A 24514-nucleotide genomic window follows, 5' to 3' on the forward strand; every position below is an offset into this window, starting at 1 on the left:
TCGTCCTTCTCTTTGTTAGACCAGACATTCCCAATTCCCGCAACTATTCATCTAGAACGGGTGGGCAACTATGGTCCTTTTATGAATTATGGACTTCAACTCCCAGAATTCCTGAGCAAGCCATAGTTATAAAGGGGTCATAGTTGCCCACCTCTGATCTAGAACAACGTATGAGTTGTCAAACTGGAAGACCAGCTACCCAAAGCTCCCCTAAAAAGGGAGAACCTTGCAGCCCCAGCTTGTGAAACTCTGATGCTCATCATGTTACTCAACATCAGCTCTGCTGCAAGGTGACCTCCCACCAAGAAGTGGCTTCACCAGCTCGGACTGCCGAAAGCAGCAGTCTGAAAAGACAATTTACTCAACAGTTGGAGGAAGAACCAGGGGGTCTTCTCCCGGCCTACTTGCTCGCCCACCTCCGTGGATCAGCTGAAGCCTGGGCAGATGTGGAGCATGTGGGAAACAGTTCCTTCTCATCACTCCTCTGCAATCCAGGACCTATAGCAGGGGTCTCCAAATTTGGCCACTTTTAAGACTTGTCAACTTCAACTCCCAGAATTCCACAGCAATCCTGGGAGTTGGTCAACAAATCTTAAAAGTCTTGTGGAATCATTCTCGGGCTTATGTGGTAGGAGAGTCAGTAGAAGGGACTCCAGGAAAGCCCAAAATATGAACGGCACCAGCTTTTGTGATAAGCACACTTTATTAAAAGGCAGCAACTCACTTTGCGAAGTTGTGTCATGATACACATCAATAAGGGAAAGGAGTTTGACCGATGGTGATAGCCAGCATCTTTCCTTTTTTACCTCTTCCTGGGGGTGCCTCTATCTTGAGCAGTTTACAGTAGAGCAAGTCCTCAACAACCACAGTGAAGCCCCAAATTTCCTTTGCTAAGCAAGACCGTTGTTAAATGAGTTTTGTTCCATTTTACGATCTTTCTTGCCGCAGTTATTAAGTGGATCGTTGCAGTTTATAAATTAGGAACCTGATCATTAAATGAATCTGACTTCCCTGTTGACGTGTCAGAAGGTGGCAAAAAGGGATCGCACGTCCCTAGGACACTGCACTCATCAGAAACGGGAATCGGTTGCCAAGTGTCCAAATTTTAATTAAGAAATCCTGGAGATGCTGCAACAGTCGTAAGTGTAAAAATTATCATAAATCATTTTTCAGTGCCATTGTAACTTCAAACAGACACGAAACAAATGGTAGTAAGTCCAATCTCTTCTTAAAAAGTCTCCAGTGTTGGAACATAGACAAGGTCTGGAGGCGAGCCAGTCCACTGGTTAATTGTTCTTTCCGTTAGGAAATTTCTCCATAGTTCTAGGGTGGATCCCTCCTTCATTAGTTTCCATCCGTTACTTCTGCTTTGGAAGAATAGGTGGGTCCCCTCTTCTTCATGGCAGCCTCTCTAATACTGGAAGGCTGCTATCAGGTCCCCACTAATCCTCCTCTTCCTTAGACCAGGCATAGCCAATATGTCCCTGCTCGGTGTGCTGTAGAAATTACAGTGTGTCCAACATGAAATAAATTTAATACATCTGTAGGCTGCAATGCTTTTGTCATCACCAAGCTGTCTAGGGGCTGGATACAAAACAGCAGCCAGACGTTCCCCTTAGTAGAGGTTGCCACTCCATAAAGTTCAACCAAGCCTTGGTGGTGACTTGGCCATTTAGCCAGCTGCTTCCTTGCAACCGTGTCCCTTCCACCAGGTGGCAGAGGGACCTGGTTTCCTTGGCTTGCCAATGCCAGATAAGTAGAGAGTGCGGTAACTTTTTAACTGTCAACCAGCAGGAGGAGTGTTGGGATAAAGAGGTGGCTTTATAAAGACTCAGACCTGTCCAGGTGACAGCCCTTCAGATACTGGGAGACGACCTCGGGACAACTAGCAGTCCAGGTTTCGACCGACACAAACAGCTTGCACATCCCAAAGGCAGCCCCCCTGGAAGTCCTACTGGACCTTGGGTCCCAAAACAGGATGGATTGTCCTATAATCATGGAAACCTGTTGACTCTTCTGACTTCTGGGCATCTTGAGTCTTTGGCCCCCAAAGTGCCACTGCACACTTTGGAAAAAGGGGAAGGCAGATCGTTCTGCGATCATTCTTTCTTTCGGTCTGTGGGTTTAGGCTGAGTTTCAAAACGAACGCATTTGGGGGGGTAGAAGAGAAGCATTAAAATAAAGCATTAAACTTCCCCAAGAAACCAATTCGAGGATTTCCCACTCTCCTTGATATTTTAAGCACGGACAAGCCATTATTTTTCCTCTCCGGGATTTTGGAATGCTGGGCTCGGTCAAAATGGAATCGCACGACATCTCCGAGTGGACCTCGTACTACAACGAACCCACAGAGGTACGTGGAGTGGAAAGCGGCCGGGGGTGTGTGTGTGTGTTAACAAGAAGTTATATGCAAGGAAACTGGGTGGTTTCGGGGAAAGAAGAGTTCTGTGCTTCCTTTGTGGTTAGGATGTGTGCGTAGAAAATAATGGCAGGGTCCCGAGACGAGATTTCATAGAAAAAGTAGGAAAACCTACAAAATATTACAAATAGCAAGATGGTCTCTTTTGCCCAGGGGAGAAAACTAAACTAAACTAAACTAAACTAAACTAAACTAAACACAACTAAACAATTTAAGATACACTTTAAACTAAAATAGACTGACCACATAAGCTGGTTGAGTTTTGCATTATTATTATCATTATTTCATATGGCGTAACAGAAGTTTGCTAATGAAAAGGAAAAAGAATTATAACTTAGAGCACAGTTCAATGACATTTAAGCTAAGAAGCTAAGATCCATTAATCCTAAGAAGTCCTTGTTCCAAAAGTGATAAATTAGGCATCTGCAGAAAATTCAGAATCAAATCATTTTTCATTATTTATAAATTGCTCAAGTCTGGAAATTCCACTCAGCTCCCACAAATGAAAGAAGTCGCTTATAATTTTATCTAATAATCTTTTTTAAAAAAGTATTATTTCTTCAGCATTACACCTAATAAACATTCTTAAAATAAACCAGTAACTTTGTAAATAAAAAAGAATTCAAACCATCTTAATAATTTTCATTCTGATCATTCTCTCAATTGGGCCTCTTGCCAAATGACTTTCAGATTTCCCCCAAACCTTGACAGAATTGTTGGATAACAGTTCCCGTCACCCCCAACCCAATGCCTGGGATAAAAGAGTTGCCCTTCAAACCAACTTGGCGACCAATTGGTACCAGCACTGCTTTATTTTGACCCCTCATCAACCCCATCATATTCGTCTAAAGGAATAAAACCCAATTCCTTTTCCATAGTGGCCATTTTTGTTACCATTAATGAGAGCTTCTTGATAAGCTGAGCTGATTTGTTTACTACAATGAAAACTGCACTTATAAAAACTTACAAAAGGGACATCTTTCTTGCCCTTATTTTAATTATTTTTTAATTTTATTAAATAAGCAAATGTAATCAGCCTCGTAATGCACCAATTTTGAAGGGTTCGGTTTACCGCTACCTAATTATGAGAATTTGCAATGCCAGTTTCCAAAACAGCTCCATAAACTGGCACTGTGGAGGGGGGGGGAATTTGCTGGCCAGGGGGTAGGTGGTGGATTGACTGCCACCCTGTCTGATTTCATACACACCCTTTCGGGAAACCATCTTTGGCTGTTTCTATGATGTTTCCATGCTGCTCATGTTCAGCCACCAATCCAACTACCATCTGCACATGCTTGCCACCTGAAGAATGTGCTTTTGTACCAGAGCTGCCTGCCTCGCCAACCATTTCTAATTCCTCTCCTTGCAGTTCTTGGCCATCAACTCTCTCCAAATTCATCCCTTCTGGCCTTAATCCCTTCTGCAACTAAGTCAGTCAATGGAAGTTTCTGAAAAGATTAAGGCAGCAACTGAAATCCACACGCATTTACCTGTGGGCAGCACCCTGCTGATCATAGTGGAAGTAAATGCAGATTAGAGCTCAATCTTTCTCTGTGCCTCAATAACTCAAGGATGAGCAAGCAATTCCAGGCTGGCAAAAGGAAATCTTTTTTTGTGTTGCAAAATTAAGTCAAGGAGCTTTCCAACGTCAAATTTCAGCTGATCTTCACTGTTGGATCGGTTGGTTGCACAGAGATTCTTAAATTTCCTTTGGAGGCATGGAATTCTGACCAAATTTATTTTCATTAGGGAATCACTTTCTGGCAGCAGAAAGGATTTGATGGTCAGAAATAGTGGGAGAGCACTAACCAATCCCTGCAAATAAGAGATCCTTTAACAAGACTGGAAGAGTCAGGGGTGGCACAATGTGGATAAATAGCACTTGATCCCTTCCTTAATTAATGGAAAAAGCTTTTTTAAAAATGTTCAAATTCTGTATCGTCAGTAAGTTAGCCCAAACTTAATGGAGATGATCATAATAATAATAGTAAGTACTAATAAAGGATAATATTCGTAGCTCAAGATTGAAATGAGGGGTCCTTGGTGTTCTTTGAGTTTGCTTGTTTTCTTGCAGACGTTTCGCTACCCAAACTAGGTAACATTTTCGGTGCTAGAAGAGAGGGAGGGGGAGTTAACCTAGCATGGATTGTGTTGGCTAGTTTAGGTAATGAAACATCTGAAAGAAAACAAGCAAGAGAGCACCAAGGATGCTTCATAATAGTAAGTATTACCATAGTATATTTTTAATATTAAAATAATACACTTTTCTAAAAGAAAAGAAATAACAAACCTCACAAACAAAAGCCTCCTCATAGGTATACAAATTAAAGTCTGCCTGATTATTAGGCTGGGAAGGAGGAGAGCCAGCAATGCTAAAGAAAGATCGGTAAAACCTTGCCAATCCTCCACTCGGCTTGAACGTGTGAATACGCCTTGTTTGAGCTGAGACGTTCTCAAACCTCAAAAGATTGGCCTGAGGAAGATCACGTCAACTGACTTGTCCACACCTGCAGGTTATTGTTTGGAGTTCAATAAGTACTGCAAGGGGATGGGTCCGTGTGAATCCGCAGAAGCCACCAGTTATGCAGGAAGACAGTTTTGGGCCTCATTTGCAAGAGATCTGGGTTCCATGACTGATTTATTAGATTCAGAAGGTCTTTCAGCCCCTAAACATGTCACCCACTGAACCACTCGTGATTTCAGCCGCTACAAAACGGCATCACTATTTTCCATCAATGGAAGCAGGAATCACCCACTCAGAGGACAGCCCTCGAAGCGTTCCCCACCAGTGGGCTCAAACCATGGTTTGTTTCCTATGATTTGCTGAACAAACCACACTTGAGAATAATTGTAAAGAACGATGAGTTAGTACAGGTAGCCCTTACAACCATTTATTTAGTATCATTCAAAGCTGCAACAGCACTGGAAAAAGTGACTTATGAGCATTTTTCAGACTTATGACTGTTGCAGCATCCCCATGGTCATGTAATCACAATTCAGGTGCTTGGTCATTGTCTTGTATTTATGACAGCTGCAGAAACCTGGGGTCACATGACCCCGTTTTGCAACCTTCTGACAAGCAAAGTTAAAGGGGAAGCCCGATGCACTTAACAACCATGTTACTAACTTAACAAGTGCAGCGATCCCTGCACAGCCGAAGCAAAAGAGGTCGTAAAATGGAGCAACATTCACTTTAACAACCGTCTCGTTTAGCAGTAGAAATTGTGGGCTCAGTTGTGGTCTTCAATCGCGGGCTCTCTGCAGATTAACGGCCAAACCAACCGATTATAGGACTCTTGATTATATGCAGGTCCAGCCACTGAGTTGCAGGATGCCGCCCTCTTTCCCTCATGCTACATCATGGTTTTAACCTTGTTTGTTGCAAATGTAACCGCCATATGCCCAAAACAGCCGAAACACGTAATGACATTTTTTTGAACATGTTTTTTATGGTGTTGCTGTGAACCACCCAGGGTTTGGGCATATAAGACAGGCTGCCATATTAGTTGCGTGAGTCAATAAATTGCTTAATGTGTTTTGTGAACTGCAAGGTTGTTTTTTTGGTCTTGGGAACAAAACACCCGTGGGAGGCTTTGAGAGAAAAATAACTGCCCGTCACAGTGGGCAATCGTTCTCCAAAGAGCAAGAAATGGGCCCATGGAGAGATTGGTGGCCTTGGATTTTTGCAGGCTAAACAGGATGTTAATCCTGACAACCTGATTGCTCTCCTGACAGTCACTTAGAATTTCAGAATTACAGAGTTGAAAGGGACCTTAAAGGTCTTCTAGTCCAACCCCCTGCTCAAGTAGAAGACCCTATGCCGTTTCAGACAAGTGGTTGTCAATCTCTTCTTAAAAACTTCCATCGATGGAGCACCCACAACTTCTGGAGGCAAACCGTTTTAGTGTCTCTGAAGGTCTCCAGGTTCGGAAAGACACCTCAAACACTAACAGAACTCAAAGGCTGCTTCCTAATCTTCCCATTCTTTTCTGCTAAACCAGAGGTCCCCAAAGTGGGCCACTTTAAGACTTGTGGACCAACGCCATGGCTGGCTGAGGAATTCTTGGAGTTGAAGTCCACAAGTGGCCAAGTCTGGAGACCCCTGTGCTGAACTATCTTCTGTTTTCTTTCTTTTTTTTAACTACCTTGGAAGCTGCAGACTTAATATCAAGCATCACCCCCATATTTTTTTTTTCTGTTCTCATCTTTCATTTTATTTCTTTTGCCTGTTCGAAGGGAGATCCTTAGAAACTAGGGATTGCCCAATCTGCATTCAGGGGTCGTGTCAGTAGTTGGCTTCTGGAGGCACACAAAACCAAGGAGAATATCACTTCCACTGCAGATATCTCAGTAGCTTTCCAGGGCCACCCTAGCTGGGCAGCCTTTAACCCCAGAGAGTCTATTTATTTCCCTCTTATTTCCTTCTGAGAAATGTAGAAGAGACCACAAAGCCCATAAGGCATCATAAGTCATCTGAAAACCTCAGTAAATCCACCCCTGCCATTCTTTTCACTCCTTCCTTATTTATTAATACTAAATTTGGTTCTCCCAGTGGACCACTCACCAGAGGTGGCCTTCAGCAGGTTCTGACTAGTTCGGGAGAACCGGCAGCGGAAATTTTGAGTAATTCGGAGAACCGGCAAATACCCCCTCTGACTGGAGATTTTACAGTCTCCTTCCCCTGTCAGGCCCACCAAGCCATGCCCACAGAACCGGTAATTTAAAAAAAATGAATCCCACCACTGCCACTCACCCACAATGAGGAAGGGGCTCAGGAGCAGGAGGGAAACCATAACATTGTGAGGATTGTGGTGGATGAGAAGGAAGCCCCAAAGGGAGAGCAATCAATTAATTCTACTTTGGGGACAAGAAAATGGTATGGAATGGAAAAAAAAGTATTGGTGGCTGTTCCAAACAGCAGAAATCCTTGCTGTAACCATCTTGAGTTCTCTTGTTGTTATACTAATATTCTTTTGTTTACGGATATTCTAGTTAATATTCTAGTTGATGAGAATCACAATAATAACTCAATAAGTGAAAAAAAAAAAAGCCAAATCCAGTTTGAACATCTGGCTAACTGTACAATAAACACAATAATCATAATAAAAGTGATCTTATGTGAATTAATTACATTTATTGACAAAATACCCATCCTACTGTGTGTGCGTGCGTGTATATATATATATATATATATATATACACATATACATACACATACATACATACACACACACACAAATATACCTATATACATACACATAGGTATATAGGTATATCTGTCAACACGGACTTGGTGTTGCAAACTCTCAGAATTAGGTAGCTATAAACTGAGCCCAGAGACCTTCAAAATCATGCACTACAAGGCTGATTATATTTATTTAATACGTATACATACATACATACATACATACATACATACACACACACACACACAAAAAAAACCACACTTAGGTATTATTCCTTTTCTTCTTTCATTTCTTTTCTTCTTCTTCCTGTTTGAACAAGCAAAGCCCAAAAACTAAGCGCAAGGATAAAAACCACCCCAAGTATTAACATGATGAAAGCCCCCAAACAGACTCAGCCTAAAAGATTGGCTGCTTCTGCCCTGCTTCTCAGCAGCCTGTCCATAAAGAATGGCCATATTTTACTGGACGCCCTACAATGTCTGCCTTGTTGGAGGATGCTGAAGTCTTCCTTGATTCATTTCCCCGTTCAGGTCGCTGGTTTGGGGAAGGTGGTGTTTTCAGATTTCCCCCAAGTAAAACATGCGCACCAAACGAACTCCAGCCCCACCCCAACCCTCTGCAGGCAGGACTGGCCAGGAAGCTGCCCTGCCGTGAATATCCCTTTGTCCAGGGAGTCCATGCAAAAGAAGGGACCTCGTGTAGCCGGAAGAGGAACTGGGGCCGAAGGAGGGAGAGAAACGGCATGGGGTCAATCGCTTCATCAGATTTCTTTTAATTCGGCCGTTGAGATCAAATAGCCCAGGTTGCGACACTACAGGCCAAGGTGCCGTTGCTCAATGACAGATCACCCGTGATCTGGCTAATCTAATTCAAGTTGCCCGAACTGGAAAAGTTTCCTCCATGCCAAAGCTGCCCGCTCTGATATAAATAAACACGAAGGGGAAAATCAGATCGTAGGCTGACCGAGGAAGATTTAGCTGGCTTTCTCTTTTAGCGAAATATTGGGAGTTCTCATCAAAGATCCCATTCCGCACCCTCCTTCCCCAGCTTTTCATCGCAACCCGTATTTTTATTGAATGTAAATATCCTTTTTATGGCTTTATTGATTTGATTTAACCGCCCAGAGTCTCCTCGTGGTAAGATGGGCTATAAACAAATATAACAAATAAAATGAAATGAAACGAATACATCAGACTTAAGTAGAGGCACACGAAAGAAGACGTTGTGAAAAGGAAGCAGATTTAATAGAGGTAGTCCTCGACCTGTGGCCACAGGGGAGCCCAAAATTTCCATTGCTAAGCAAGACAGTTGCTAAATGAATTTTGCCCCCGTTTCCCTACTTTTCTTGCCACAGTTTTTAAGTGAATCACTGAAGTTTTTAAGTTAGTAACACGGTTGTTAAGTGAATCTGGCTTCTCTTGTCAGCAGGCCGCAAAAACGGATCACATGACCCTGGGATGCCGCAACAGTCATGTGAAAAATGATCATACGTTACTTTTCTCAGCGCCGTTCCAGTAACTAACGGTCACTAAACAAATGGTTGTAAGTCGAGGACTACCTGTATTGTCAGGTTTTGTTAAGTAGGAGCACTTCACCAATATAGCTGCCACCCAGATTAAACACCCACCTCCTTAACTTTCAGCACCACTCTTAGAATTACAATCCTGCTCCACCAAAATCCGTCGTAGGCTGCCATTTCTGCCTGGTATGAGCTTCATTTATGAAAGAAACCAATTAAAACTTGCAGGCCTACAAAAATCAGTTTAATATAGTGCTGGGGCTAAAGGTACTGGCGTTACGTGGTGGGAAAATGAGGCTCTGGTGGTTCATATCTTCTGCCTTGCAGATTAATATATGTTTATTATCTTGCGGAAGATTTTACAATTGGGGCTTTTTCTGTAAACCGCTGGAAAGATTCAGATTAATCAGTAACTTTGGCGCTTTGGTGTAACCCTGAATTCACAACAGCTTCGTTCTCGTTGCTGAGGTTCTTTTGTGGAACATTTTAAGTTTGCAGCTATGAAATTCACTGACCAAGAGAGTGGGAAAATTTTACTGAGCCGCTACTGAGCCAAGAGTTGGCAATAAATAGCACAAAGGCACACATTACTTGGCTTTACATTTCATTGACTTTTCATCAGAATTAAGCACCATTAATATTATGCTCCTATGAATTACTTCCCCTTTCTGTCCCATTAAAAAACTGATTGTGGTAGTGAAGTGCTGGACTGGCACTGAAGAGAATCAGGTGGGTGCCCTCTCCCCTAAAATTCTGGGCCTGTTGTTCTCTCTCACCTCAAACTATCCTATGAGGTTCCTGTTTCAGTTATAAAATTGGGGAGAAAAGGTTATAAATCCAAGAAACAAGAGGATAAATAAAATGGAAATTATGAGTGCTCCAACCCTGGAGGCTTTTAAGAAGAGACTGGACAGCCATTTGTCCGAAATAGCATAGAATCTCCTGTTTGAGGAGGGGGTTGGATTAGAAGATTGCCCCATTTTATGACCATTCTTGCCACAGTTGTTAAGTGAATCATTTCATGTGTTTAGGAATACAGTTGTTAAGTGAATCCGGCTACCCCGTTGACTTTGCTGCTCAGAAGGTCACAAAAGGGGGTCAAGACACTGCAATTGCCATAAATATGAGTGAATTGCCAATTGTCTGGGTTTTGATCACGTGATCATGGCACGCTGCAACGGTTGTAAGTGTGAAAAACGGTCATCAGTCTTTTTTTTTTCATCGCCGTTCTAACTTCAAGCAGTCCCTAAATGAACGGTTGTTAAGTTGAGGATGCTACCTGTATTATCCGAACTGTTTTTAATTTTTTAGACCTGCAAACTAGGTTCTGCTCCAAACGAAAGAACTATAACTTGAGGAAACTCAAGGAGGGATTGAGAACCGCCAAGCCGAAGGCCCGCACAATTTTGCCCCGGGTCTCAGGGTGGGCAGCTAGTGTTGCTCAGGAGAGAAACTCCTCATTGTGTGTATACTTCATAACTCCAGGATAAGAATGACCACCTCCCCACGGAAGGCAGGGCCAGGCTGAGCTTACGTGCAAACACACCTGCACAATAAAAAAAAAGAGTCTGTGGCCCACACCCAAGGTGACGAAGCCTTACGGACATGAACTGCACACAGCCTTAGATAGGAGCCGAAGGGGCGGACCAGGAAAATGCTGGGAGTCTTAACAAAGGTTATTTCAGAAAGAGGCCCCTTTAAAATGTATTACAGGTAGTCCTTGATTTACAACAGTTCCTTCAGCGACAGGTTCAAAGCGGAAAAAAGTGACTCGGGACCTTTTTTTCACACTTACAACCGATGCAGCAGGGGTCACGTGATCAAAATTCAGAGGCCTGGCAACGGGTTCCTATTTATTACCGTTGCTGTGTCCCAAAGTCACATGATCCCCTCGGGTGACCTTCTGACGAGCAAAGTCGATGGGGAAGCAATTGCAAGGATTCGCTTAACGACCGTGGCAAGGAAAGTCGCGAAAGGGGGCAAAACTCACTTAACAAATGTCTTGCTTAGCAACGTAAATTTTGGACTCAGTTGTGCTCGTAAGTCGAGGACTACCCCCAAAGGAGATTTAAATGTCCTTGGAAGACGAGCACAGGATTAGAACGGATCTTCTGACGATGGCGGGTTGGGAAGGGGAAACCAACCAGGGTTCCATTGATTTGTTTTTATTTATTTGTATTTATTTTGTGAGGTTGCTTGGAATTCCCCCCCTCCCCCCCCCCAGAAGTGACCTTTACAGTTGGCTGGACCTGGGTGTCAGAGCACAATGCCCACGCCCCTTCTTTCAAATGTATACTGAGTGACTCAATTCCTCACCTGTATGTATGTGCAGCGATCGGGGAGGGCTGTGGGTATTGGGGCAGGCCCCATTCATCATCACCTGTAAAAGTTGTGCCCGCTATTGCCGCTGCTGCCGACCCAGACGGAAGGCAGGTGATTTCCTTGCCATCTTTTTCGATGCTGTCACCACAACTTTTACTCTTGCCAGTTTTGGGGTTTTTACTTCCTGATGTAATTCATAGGAGGAATTTATTTATTTTTTGCCTGCCAGATTAGGACTGGTATAGCCAAAAGAAAAAGAAAAAAAGATCTGATTTGGCACAAACTCAGGAGAGGAAGATAAATTGGTCTCAGGTTTGTTCTGAGCCTGGAAGGCGATTCCAGATCCGTCGGTGGTGGAAGAGCGGCCAGTGGTTACCTTGTGTTCATGAACTTCCAGCACTTTGGAAGTTGAGGGAATTACACCCTGGCGTTACACCCACCAGTGGGTCTTCCACGGGGCATTCGGGGAGGGAGGTGAGGATGATTGACTTGCTTGGGGGTTAAACATATGAAGAAGAGTTACAGGAATTGGAAGTGTCTAGTCTAATGAAGGGAAGGACTGGGGTGAGATGATAGCGGTATTCCAATATTTGTGGGGCTGCCACAAAGAAGAGGGGGTCCACCTGTTCTCCAAAGGCAGGACAGGAAACCGTGGATGAAAACTAACCAAGGAGAGAAGCAACCTGGAATTAAGGAGAAACTTCCTTATAGGGAGAACAATTAATCTGGGAAAAAGCTTCCCTCCAGAAGTTGTGGGGGCTCCGTCAGTGGAGGTTTTCAAGAAGAGATTGGACAACCGTTTGTCTGAAAGAATAGGTCTCCTGCTTGAGCAGGGGGTTGGACTAGAAGACCTCCAAAGTCCCTTCCAACTCTGTTACTTAAAACTTACCTTTGGAGATCCAGGCAGGATGACTCATCTGTTCATTGACAAGAATATGAAAACAGGAAAGGGAATTTACTTACTGGGCAAACCCCTAAAACTTTCTAAATGCATTTCTGGAATCCTGGTGCCAACTTCAGGAACCCAAATTAAAGGTCCCAAGATTTTGTGAAGAGCGTATTTTTAAGCAGTTCCCTAAAATCTGGATCTTAGAACGATGAACATACTATTGAATGCAATTAGGTATATTTAAGGTAGTGGGCTTCAACGGTATGGCTGCCATCTTGACTTTTTTGCCTCTCCCTCTCCCTTTCACAGATACTCCTGACAGTATTTCTGCATTATCAAAAAGTGGGAATAATAATAAATGTAGTGATAATCCCAGCGTGCTTTTACTTTGAAAAAAAAAAAAATAGCAATCTTTACCAGAACATTGGGAATGTGGAAATATAAAGAAAAGTTAAGAAAATGACCTGTTTAGAGCCAGACAGATCTGCACTAAATTCTCCAGATCCTGTTCATTGCAGTGACAGATCTGGACTGATGCCATGCTATTAAGGAGCAGCTCACCACTTCCAAGCAAAAATGTGCGCGCGCACACACGCACACACACACACACACTGCAACTTTCTCAACACTTGCTTTAAAATAAGTCACCTATCATCATAGCAGAACTGGGATCTTTGTAAATGAGCTTCTGATTGGGAATCGTGCATTTCAGATTATTCATACGTTCATTTGTTGATAATTTTCCTGTATTTTGAAACAAAAACATTCAGAATACAGTAAAAAAAACCTGAATATAATCTATTCAATTCAGTTTTGGATTAATGAAGGGGCTGTGTCATTTATTTCCACCATACATACAAAAGGGGGGAAAGATTATACAGAAAGACCCTAGCCTAGCCGAAGCATTCCTGTCTAGTCAGAATCGTGCTAACGTTATTAATGAAATATTTTATAGGTAGCCCTCAACTTACAACCACAACTGAGCCCAAAATTTCTTTCGCTAAACAAGACAGTTGCTAAGTGAGTTTTGCCCCACGGTATGACCTTTCTTGCCACCGCTGTTAAGTGAATCACTGCAATAACTTAACTTAGGTATTTGCTGGCCCTATTTGGTAGCCTTTGGAAATATATTCTATACATTCTCTTTCCACCGTCGTAGTCCCTGGGCTACACTAAGAAGAAATCCTTAATTTTGAGCATCATGAGAAAGGCACAGATAAAATGCTGACTTTAAAGAAGGTCCTATTATTCTGTTTCCAGAGGTCTTAGCTTGAAACTTCTGATTTAGCGAACCAATTCCGGCTGGTTGGCAGAATCCCACTCCTAGAAAAAAAGGCTGACCAAATTTTTAAATTAGACCTGCTCTTTTGCCTTTGGTGGCAACTTGACTACGTTGCAAGACAAGAAGCTTTTCTTTACCGATGCAACAGAGAAGGAGGTCAGGGGAGCAGAACCTGTTAAAAAATTTGGCCACTTTATGGTTGATATCTTTCTAGACTAGGGCTCATTATTATTATTATTATTATTATTTTAAAAAAGAACCCTATTGCAAGCTCAAATGGTGTTGGCGCCGGGAGCAGTTTTGAAGACAACCACCTCATTTTTGCCCCTCCAGGCCTCCCCCCTCCTGCTTCGTGGACCAATCCATCATCACGCCCAGCGCCCAGACTTTCAAAATTGGTCCAAGCATTGCCCGGCAGGAAAATCAACTTAATTTTAGCACCTTCTGTGGTCTTCGTGGAATGGAGCAAACAGAAACCTGCTGAGCAGGATGGACAGAGCGTCCGGAAGCCAGGGATGGTGGAAAGGGCTGTAAATGAGGGACATTTTTCACTGCCCTTCCTTCTTTCCATCCAGCCATCTAATAAATATCTCCCGTTGGTACAATCCTTTGTGTCTAATCAGGATGGGATTGCAGATAGGCGCAAGCTTAAACTGTGCCACATTTCAAAGGCAACTAAGCAAATATTTCTCGGGAATTTACTTTGTGTTTTCACCTTAGAGGAACACCCATCATTATTTTTGCTAATATAAAGAGGGTTTTCTTTTTTTAAAAATCCTGATTCTCTGCCAGGTCAGAAAAGTGTGACTGGTATTTATAGCTCAAGACCAATGCACGCATTCAGTGCACGAGTAGTCCTCGACTTACGACCACAATTGACCCCCCCAAGTTGCCTTTGCTAAGCAAGGCAGTTCTTAAGTGAGTTTTGCTCCATTTTATGACTTTTCTCGTCGCAGTTGGCTTGGGTGCCAGTACAGGCAAAGCTTTGCAGCATCAGCAAAAACAGCAGCAAACATCTACTGATTTTCAGCACTAAAAATATTTCAGGTTTATGATGTAGTTTTTTGCAAGGCAAGGAAGCAGCAGGAAGGGAGGCGGAGGCATCATTTTACACATATTGAGGGTTCGGCCCTTTGGGGAATATAGAAAGGTATTTGATATTGTCTGAGGGGGCGGGGGGCTCTCTGTATAGGGACCAATTTCAATCTAACACGGAAAAGGCCAAACTAAAAGGAACCGTTTGTATGTTAACATTAGGAAGAATTTAGTAGCACCATGTCCTACTAATACAATTTAATGCAGTGGGTTAGCTGGGGAAGGGGCTACCAGATGCCTTCTGATGGTTTGCTACCGTGGACTAACAATCTAAAATGGCCAAGTTGGAATAGCCAGCTAGAAGGGACAGTGGGAAAACCGGGTGAGTCGGCTTAAGATCTGGGGAGGGGCTGTGAGACATTTTGTGCTGGGATTGCAACTGAGCACAGCCTTTTCTCTCTCTCCCCCATACTACGTTGGCTGGCTTCATATAGTGCGCTAGGACCTGTTAACAAAGCCCGATGGCCATGTTTACACGACGGGCTCTCCCAAACAAATAATTCATATCCTGGATCAGTGTTAGAAGCCTGATTGACACCATCTGCTGAAACACAAATCGCCCAACCCTTTTTAATCAAGGCTGGTACACGGGTAAAGCCAGGCACGATTCTCCTGCTCCAATAACCTTGTGGTGGAACCAGTTTGATTGAGCCAGTTTTGGAGCCAATTTAGTCTAGTGGTTAAAGCACCAGACTAGAAAGCAGGAGGCTGTGAGTTCTAGTCCTGTTTTAAGCATGAAAGCTGTCTAGGTGACTTTGGGCCTATCACCAGAGGAGACAGTGAGTTCTAGTTCCACTTTAGCCATGAAAGTTATCTGGATGACTTTGGGACAATCCCCAGGAGACTGGGAGGTCTAGTGCCACCTAACACATGAAAGTGGCTGGGTGACTTTGGGCCAATTACTCCCTCTCAGCCCAATCTACCTCACAGGGCTGGTGTTGAAGAAAAAATAGGAGGAGGCAGGTGTTCACCTCCTTGAGTTATTTGCAAAAAAGAATAAAGGCAGGCTACAAGCCAACTAACCAACCAACCAGGGTGCAAGAGAAAGCTGCGGCTTCCCAACCCGCAACAGTGTTAGGCAGGGGTCTCCAACCGTGGCAACGTTAAGACTTGTAGGCTTCAACTCCCAGAATCCCTCAATCAGCTGGCTGAGGAATTCTGGGAGTGGAAGTCCACAATTCTTACAGTTGCCAAAGTTAGAGACCCCTGGTGTGAGGGACAAGGTCCTTGGAGTGGGAAGACATTTAGGGCCGGCAAGGGCCCTCAGGATTAAAGTTGCCAACCCTTCCTCGTTGAGTTTCCTGCTTTAAGCCAGCATTTCTGGAAGGTGCCAGTAGTGAAGGTCAGGGGACAGTTGGAAGGGAACTATCCCCCCCCCCATCCCCAGTCACCACGAACACTGGACGGAGGGGTGCAAGAGGAAGGCAGCATTTTGCACGATGTTTGTCCCTGTGTTTTGAACAGTGCCGGCTGGTATTCAGAAAACTGATTCCCGGGCAGGGAAATAGCCTTCAGCTGAATCATTCTGGTACTTCCACTCCCCCCCCCCCACCCCCCAATGCATATCTGCTTTGGAGCCTTCCTAATCCCTGCTCCTTGAGGAGCTTCTGTCTTCCCCCACCAGCTCAGGGTCCAAAATGGTTAACTCATTACCTCCACGTTTGGGTGAGCTGAGCTTAGAGAAAGGCTGCCAGAGTTTGATCCCAAGCAGGCTGGTTCTCATAACGGGGGCGATTCCTGGCCTAGGGTGCGGCAGGTCTCAGGGGAGGAGAGGCGGGTCCTGCCCTGAAAGCCCTGCACAACAGCCCAGAGCCTGGTGTTGGTCTTTTGCAAGAAGTAACAATTGTGGTCCAACCTACAGAACTCTTGCAAGCAGCTTGGACATCCATCCATCCATCCATCCATCCATCCATCCCTTTTGTTCTTACAAATAACTCAAGGCAGTGGACATATCCAACACGCCTTTCTCCTCCTATTTGCCCCACCACAACAATCCGGTGAGGTAGCTTTGGCTGAGAGAGAAAGCGATTGGTTCAAAGTCACCCATATAGCTTTCGTGCTGAGGCGGGACTAGAACTCGCCGTCTCTTGGTGATTGGTCCAAAGTTTTCTTTTCTATGCTGTGTTTTTATCGCCTGTAAGCCGCCCAGAGTTTCTGTGAGCAAACAGGCAGCCATATGCATTTTCCAAACAAACAAACAAAACAAAAAGTCACCCAACCGGCTTTCCCGAGTAGGGTAAATGTGAGCTCGTGCTCTCCCACCCTGGTGCCTTAACTACTAGGCTTCAGTTGTCTTCAATTGAAACGTCTCCTTCAATCGTTCCCAAGGCTAGGACCACACCTGGGCGGGGGATTGGCGGAGGGGGTCAGCGTTAGGGTTTGGGAAATCACCCCTCGGGGGGGGTGGGGGGGTTACAAAAGAAGTTGCGGCTTTTTTTCAGGCAAGGCCACGCTCACCTTTTGGATAGGAAGCCAGAAGGAGAACATCTTCCTGAAGAGGCCGATCCAGAAAGAAGCAACATTTATTTGATTTCTCGTTCTTACCCTTAATTAAACGGTAATGCGATAACCCGAGCCTCGCGCACCCTGAATCGTAACCGTTCTTGCCTGCTTTCACTTCAATTTGGCAGCCAGATTTGGAAGAGATGGGGCGGGGGGGCACCTGTGGCCTGGGGTCCGATTTGGCCGGCTAAAGTTTGATCAAGAGTGACAGAACATGCAGTCAACTCAAACACCCAGGGACAGCACCGACACGGCATTTGCCACGTAGTTCCTCCTTGTGCCTCCGATTGTGCTTTTGACCAGAAGCCAGGAAATTGGAGTTGGGGGTGGGGGGGTGGGGATGAAATCCGCAGGGAGGTTGGGATAGGTTGGCTCAGCCCGATCTGGTGCCCTGGATTCTGGGAATTGCAGTCATCAGGACAAGCACGGAGTACCTGGTTGGGGAAGGGACTTTAATCCATTGCCCCCACCCCCCTCCTGGGTGGTAAGCAGAGTCACCCTTCTTTGGGGATGCCTCCCCCTCATGCGGAAGATCCCAATCGAAGAGCTGTTTTGCCTTTGTATACTTAGCTGATTTTTGTTTGATAAGAAGAGGTTTTACATTTTTTTTACCGCTGCTGGGATCCTTAGTGTGAGTAAGGGAAGGAAGGAAGGAAGGAAGGAAGGAAGGAAGGAAGGAAGGAAGGAAGGAAGGAAGGAAGGAAGGAAGGAAGGAAGGAGGCAGGGAGAGGGAGAGGGAGGGGAGGGAGGGAGGGGGGAAGGAAAGAAGGAAGGAAGGAAGGAAGGAAGGAAGGAAGGAAGGAAGGAAGGAAGGAAGGAAGGAAGGAAAGGAAAGGAGGCAGGGAGAGGGAGGAGGGAAGGAAGGAAGGAAGGAAGGAAGGAAGGAAGGAAAGGAGGCAGGGAGAGAGAGGGAGGGAAGGAAAGAAGGAAGGAAGGAAGGAAGGAAGGAAGGAAAGAAGGAAGGAAGGAAGGAAGAAAGGAAGGAAGGAAGGAAAGGAGGCAGGGAGAGGGAGGGAGGGAGGGAGGAAGGAAGGAAGGAAGGAAGGAAGGAAGGAAGGAAAGGAAAGGAAAGAGGCAGGGAGAGGGAGGGAGGAAGGAAGGAAGGAAGGAAGGAAGGAAGGAAGGAAGGAAGGAAGGAAGGAAGGCCAAAATGCATGTTTCTTTGGAATTATTGTCATGCGTATCTCATGCAGATTTTGGATTATAAACCAAATAATCTGGATATTAGCCAAATTAGGGAAAGGAATCATCTATGAGAAACATGCTGTTTCTAACAGGGAACAGACTGTCTGACTCTTTCCTTATATTGCAAAAAGTGTAACTAAAGGTAGCCCAATGAATTCCAACTTTGGAGGATGGGGATGGGGGTGGGTGGGGGTGGGTTAGTCCTTGGAAGTTTTCAAAATCTATTCATCGAACCCAGATTAGCCCTAAAGGATCAAGAGTTCTTTAGTTAAGAGCTCTTGATCCCCAACTCAAGGTGCTCGTACAGACGGGATCGTCATTCGCCACCAGCCTGGTGTTTTAGGAAGGACAAAATGTGCATTTTAAAAAAACAACAGTGGTCTGGGGGACCCAGGGTGCACAATGTTGCAATTGCTCGGGGCCAAAGTTGCGAGGGGAATGGGGGTGGGAGGGTTCATTTTGGGGGGATCACATGCAAGACGTGCTTCTGAGTAAGCCTTCCCAAGCTTGCCCTCTGACTGGGAAATCCAAGTGATTGTCCCAATCCAGCTAATCGATTGTTATCCCGAGGGAATGGAGCTTTTTCCTAACCTCTGCCCGCAATACTGGGTAAGGGGCCAGGATGGGAACTGCAGCCAAGCACACCAGCAGGGCATGGGCCAGAGGTCGACTGGACTGATAAAATAACAGGAGTTGAAGAAAACGTGAAAAGATCAGAACAGCCAATCGGTGGGAGGGCTTGCCTCCAGACGCTGTGAGAGGGTGCTCCGGCACTAAAGAAGAGATTGGACAGCCATTTGGTCCAGGGTGGTATAGGGTCTCCTGCCTGAGCAGGGGACTAGGCTAGAAGACCTCCAAGGACCCTGCCAACTCTGTTATTCTGTTAAATTCTGCATCCTTCTCTCTGTCTCTCTCTCTCTCTCTCTCTCTCAATTGCACCAGGGGGTTGAAGAACTCTGGTTTCCCAACGAAGGGGTGGGCTGCAGCCCTGCTGCTCTCGTGTTCTAAAGGTCATCTTGTCCACGTGGGGTGTGGGGGGGGGGATAAGAGCTCCCTCTGTCCTTTTGGGAGAGAACCAAGCCCAGCACTGATTGCCAGACCCCAGGCAAACAACAGATGCTAACGTCCAAGGCTGCCTACTCAGGGGGAAGGGTGAGGGGGTGACGGCCCCGGGCTCGCTTGCACAATCCCCGCGTCTGCTGGGCTGTTTGGAGAGGATTTGGGCCTATCTGGAAGATGAGAGCGGCCCTGGAGGGACCAAATCTTCCCTCCCCAAAACTGCAATTCAGGCTCTTTTATTCCCCCACCTCGAAACTTGTCAAAAGGGAAAAATGCTTGAATTCAACAAATGCAAATTAAAAAGAGAGAGAGAGAGAGAGAGAGAGAGAAATGAGGGAACTCATGCCCAAATTTGCTTTGCCTTTCCAGAAAACAAAGATTAATTCTTCAAGGTTTTCCACATCTTTGTCACATCTGGAGGGTTTAACCCACAGCTCCTGATTCCAGGTTTAAACTGGCCTTGATACACTCTAGAACATAGGATCAGAGTTGGAAGGGACCTTAGAGGTCTTCTAGTCCAACTCCCAGCTTGAGCAGGAGGTATTATACCATCCCGGTCAAATGGTTGTCCAGTCCATTTTTGAAAGCCTCCAGTGTTGGAGCACCTACAACTTCTGGAGGCAAACCGTTCGACTGTCGGGAAATTTCTCCTTAATTCCAGGTTATTTCTTTCCTTGATTGGTTTCCATCTGTCGCTTCTTGTCCTGCCTCTCAGGGGCCCTGCAGAACAGGCTGGCCTCCTTTTCTCTATGACAGGCCCCAAGTACTGGAAGACTTGGGGCCCTCTAGGCTGCCTAACTTATTATCTATAATTCTAATATTTCATATAGTCCGTGAATCTTCATTTTGAAGAAAAAGCTGGCTGCGGCTCACAGGATTATGCAGAAATGTTTAGACTCCACAAAGAGAATCCAGTCGAACAACTGAGCCAGGATAAGCTTCATCCTTATTGTTTTTAGCTGCCTAGAGGAGTCGGTAAAAAGAATTATGGTAACTGTTCCCTCTCAGATAATTTATAATTTATGTGCCAAATTATGTCTGCTGCATCCATTCTGGTGTCAGACACAATCATACCCCTCAGTATGCAGCACAGCTGGCTTATTTGTAAATACATGAGGGATCTTGGGCAAACGGCACACATTGCCCTACATTTATAAAGATATACAGGTAGTCCTTGAGTTACAGCCATTCATTTAGTGACTGTTCAAAGTTACAACAGCACTGCAAAGGTGACTTGTAACCATTTTTCACACTTACGACTGTTGCAACCTCCAAGCAGTCACATGAATAAAATTTAGATGCTTGGCAACTGACTCATACTTACGGTGGTCAGAGTCACGTGATTCCCCTTTTGCGACCTTCTGACAAGGCAAGTCAACGGAGAAGCGAGATTCACTTAACAACCATGTGACTAGTTTAACAACTGCAGGGATTCACTTAACGATGCTGGGAAGAAAGGTTGTAAAATGGGACAAAATTCCCTTAACCAATGTCTCACTTAGCAGCATACATTTGTGGTCATAAGTCGAGGACTAGCTGTATTTCCTCCTCACCCTTAGAGATTTGACCCCCGGAGCAAGGGATGAGGGCTCTTGCATGGGTTTCAAAACGCCCTTGTCAAGGAATCCTCCCAGGGCTTGTTCCAAAGATTGCGGTCCAGCTTAGGGGGAAAAGGTCCTCCTGGACCTAAGAAACATCTGGCTAGTAAATCCCAGTCATGTGACCAGGGTCTTCGAGAGTGGCCCTGAAATAGCTCCTTCTAATCTAAGATAAGGGAAGAAGGTTCAAAAGCCATCTATGATTTCAGAGACAATGGGACCCTGGCCTTGGTTAAAACTAATCTCCTTCCCTTATTCTAAAAAGGATTTAGAAGGTTTGGCCCACCAAACTAAGCTGTAATATGCATCCAAGACAAAGCCAGCCAAATCAGAGTCAACGAAAAGTTCGTTTTTTGCCCTGAGGTGATGAGTTACTACTTGAGGACTAGACGTCATTTGAGGATGACTCTCCAAAGTGTTCTTTCCTAAGCACAAGGCACAAAATAACAGAACAACAGAGTTGAAAGGGGACCTTGGAGGTCTTCTAGTCCAACCCCCTGCTCAGGCAGGAACATTTCAGACAAATGGTTCTCCAAGCTCTTCTTAAAAACCTCCAGTGTTGGAGGACCGACAACTTCTGGAGGGAAGCTATTCCACTGATTAATTGTTCTCACTGTCAGGAAATGTCCTCTTATTTCTACCTTGGTTCTCTTCTCAATTACTTTCCACCCATTGCTTCTTGTTCTGCCTTCCATAGATAACTTTGAGAGAGATATACTCTCTTTTAGTTGAACTGCAAAAATAGATGTTGAACCACAAGGTCCAGTCTTCACAGTCATCACAGTGTTGCCAGTGCTGGTGATGGGAACTATGCAGGTTATCCTTGACTTACGACCACACACAACTGAGCCCAAAATTTCTGCCTTCAACTTTCTGCTCACGATTCAGGTCCAAGAAATATCCGAAGTGTTCTGGGATCTGAACCTGGGTTTTCCCACCCTATGCTCACCTCTTCAGGGGCACTTCCTGTCTTCCATAAACCCCTATGCAAATTCACTGTTTCCTTCTGGCTGTTCTGCTGATCTAGCCAAGGGCTTACAGTTAACGAAAATAAAATGTAATCAGTGTGGTTCCATTCCAGGTAGGCAATGACTAAATTTCTCCTTCTGTCACGTTCAAAATTATAGTTTGGTGGCATTTTGGGCTGGTTTTGGAAAAGGAAGCAGAAAAAAAAACCCTCCTTCCAGTGAGTGGCAGGTAATGCAAGACCTCGTAGAAAAAAATGTTAGGTTGATCCATTCAATGAAGCAGAGATAACAGTTCTGTAAATGCCACGAAACTACATTGGGCTAGTCCCTATGAATCATTGGGGCCCCGTCCTTCAGTTCCCTAGATAAACTGCTGTGTCTCCTTGTGACTCTCTCCCCGCAGAACTTACCTTCTGACCAATGCTTTCTTCTCTTTTCCTCAGGTGTTTCCTTCCGTCAGCACAATGGCGTCCAGCTTGGGGCCGATGAACCCCATTAATTCTTACGTGACTCTCAATCCACTGAGTTCTCCCAATTCTATAAATATGAGTTACCCAAACAGCGGCTTGAGTAGCCCTTCAGTCACGGGACTGACCAATGCTACCAGCCCCATGGGCCTCCCGACGGTAGCGTCTCCAGTCAGCCCAGTGTTGACGCCACTGGGACCCCAACCTCCCACTCTCAATTCACTGTCCCCCTACCAAAATGTTGGCCAACCCATGGCCCCTCTGGGTTACTCCTCCCCAAACATGAGCAGGCCCAAGGAGATCAACAAGTCCTACCGGCGCACGCTCACCCACGCCAAGCCGCCCTACTCATACATCTCCCTCATAACCATGGCCATTCAGCAGGCCCCCAGCAAAATGCTGACCCTCAACGAGATCTACCAGTGGATCATGGATCTCTTCCCCTACTATCGTGAGAACCAGCAACGTTGGCAGAACTCAATCCGCCATTCGCTGTCCTTCAACGATTGCTTTGTCAAGGTGGCCCGTTCACCAGACAAGCCGGGCAAAGGGTCCTACTGGGCCCTCCATCCCAATTCGGGAAACATGTTTGAAAATGGCTGCTACCTGAGACGCCAGAAGCGTTTCAAAATCGAGGACAAGGCTAAGAAGAGCAACTCCAAGGCTTCCCATGCTCGAGAGCAAGCCTCAAAAGTTTCTGAAGGCCTTCAGGAAGGTCAGAGTCCCAACCCTGGTTCAGAAGGAGCCGAGTCCGGTCATTCGGACACCTCCCATGGTTCTGAGGAGCAAAGAAGTTTGGTCCAGCTTGATTGTTCAGGAGCTCAGGGCTCCTCCCCGGCGTCTGAGGCCTCCCCTGCTCCCATCTCCCAATCTATGACTAGTCACTACTTTGCCAACTCCATTACCAACCTGGATCTTCCAAACGATCTTAAAATGGACCCTCAGTTCAACTTCAATCATCCTTTTTCCATCACCAATTTGATGTCCACTGAGCAAAGCCACAAGATTGACCTGAAATCCTACGAGCAGGCTATGGCCTACAGCGGCTACAACTCCCCACACTCGGTGGAAAGTAAACATACCTACGAGACCTCCACCTCGCTCAGCGAGACTGGTTCCTACTACCAGAGCCTCTACAGCCGTTCTTTGCTCAACGCCTCGTAAGGCTGCTGCCCTACCACCAAATCCAACGGAAGGACACCGGACGGATCAGAGAAACTTGGCCAAAATCACCAGGAAGACCCTCCACGAGATGTTCCCTCCCATCACCCGCCAGCTACAACATGGGTAGAGGAAAGAAGCGTACCGCGAGGCCTGGTCTACCTGATTCGGATGAACTTTCCAAATCTCATCATGGTCAACAATACCTTCTGCTTCAACAGACTTTTGTGCCCAAAGTAACAGAGAGCAGGGAACAGCCAGAATGGGGAGGGGAGGGGGGACCCCAGCTCCATGCCTTGCTGCTATCAAGGGCAGACTGGTTAAGACCGGTGGGGAATGGAGGTCATCGGTCAGCCTGGAATCCCCAACGGCGAAACCCCACCATCTCAGAACGGAATGTTTCAGTTCTTCGCTATGTTTTATCTCTCCAGGAATGGAGTTATGGTGGTGAATGTCCATAGGTAAATGGAGAGGGAAGAGGCTGTGCTGCATGCAGCCTAGGACTTTCCTGTCTCAATGAAAATGTTACAGTCCATGATTGAAATTTTGTCTCGGGATACTCAAACCTGTTTAGGTCAGAATCAAGCTTGGTGAGGACTTCCATTGTTACACGTACACAAAGGGGTTTGGTTACACCAAAGACGATTTATGCCACAGCCTGAAGTGGGACGGGGAATATAATTCAAATACATGGGTTTTTTTTGTAATGGCTTTATATTTAAATACATGTGCTTTCTGTTGGGAAAAGGGTAAGAGTTGATTTAATATATCGTGCTTTAGAGACAGCTCAGGGCGGTGTCTTGATTTCAATTCTGTGTCTTTCGCTCTTGCTTTCCGGGATGATTAGAACAAAACAAAGAAA

General features: G+C 45.3%; 1 protein-coding gene across 1 annotated transcript; it reads left to right on the top strand.

Moving 5' to 3' along the window:
• Positions 1-1853: 1853 nt before the first annotated feature.
• FOXA3 (forkhead box A3) lies at positions 1854-24440 on the top strand. Its single transcript, XM_026715449.2, has 2 exons — positions 1854-2353; positions 22468-24440. Exons 1-2 carry the CDS (start codon positions 2282-2284, stop codon positions 23653-23655), a joined length of 1260 nt encoding a protein of 419 aa, XP_026571234.1. The 5' UTR covers positions 1854-2281; the 3' UTR covers positions 23656-24440.
• Positions 24441-24514: the final 74 nt, after the last annotated feature.

Source organism: Pseudonaja textilis, chromosome 10 (genome assembly GCF_049901715.1).
Source record: "Pseudonaja textilis isolate UNSWEBS1 chromosome 10, rPseTex1.2, whole genome shotgun sequence".
Taxonomy (NCBI): domain Eukaryota; kingdom Metazoa; phylum Chordata; class Lepidosauria; order Squamata; family Elapidae; genus Pseudonaja; species Pseudonaja textilis.

Excerpts from the sequence above, each read along its gene's own strand:
- FOXA3 (XM_026715449.2), top strand. The coding sequence starts at position 2,282 with ATGCTGGGCTCGGTCAAAATGGAATCGCACGACATCTCCGAGTGGACC. Across the intron at positions 2,354-22,467 it reads ACTACAACGAACCCACAGAG|GTGTTTCCTTCCGTCAGCAC; the intron begins GTACGTGGAGTG and ends TCTTTTCCTCAG.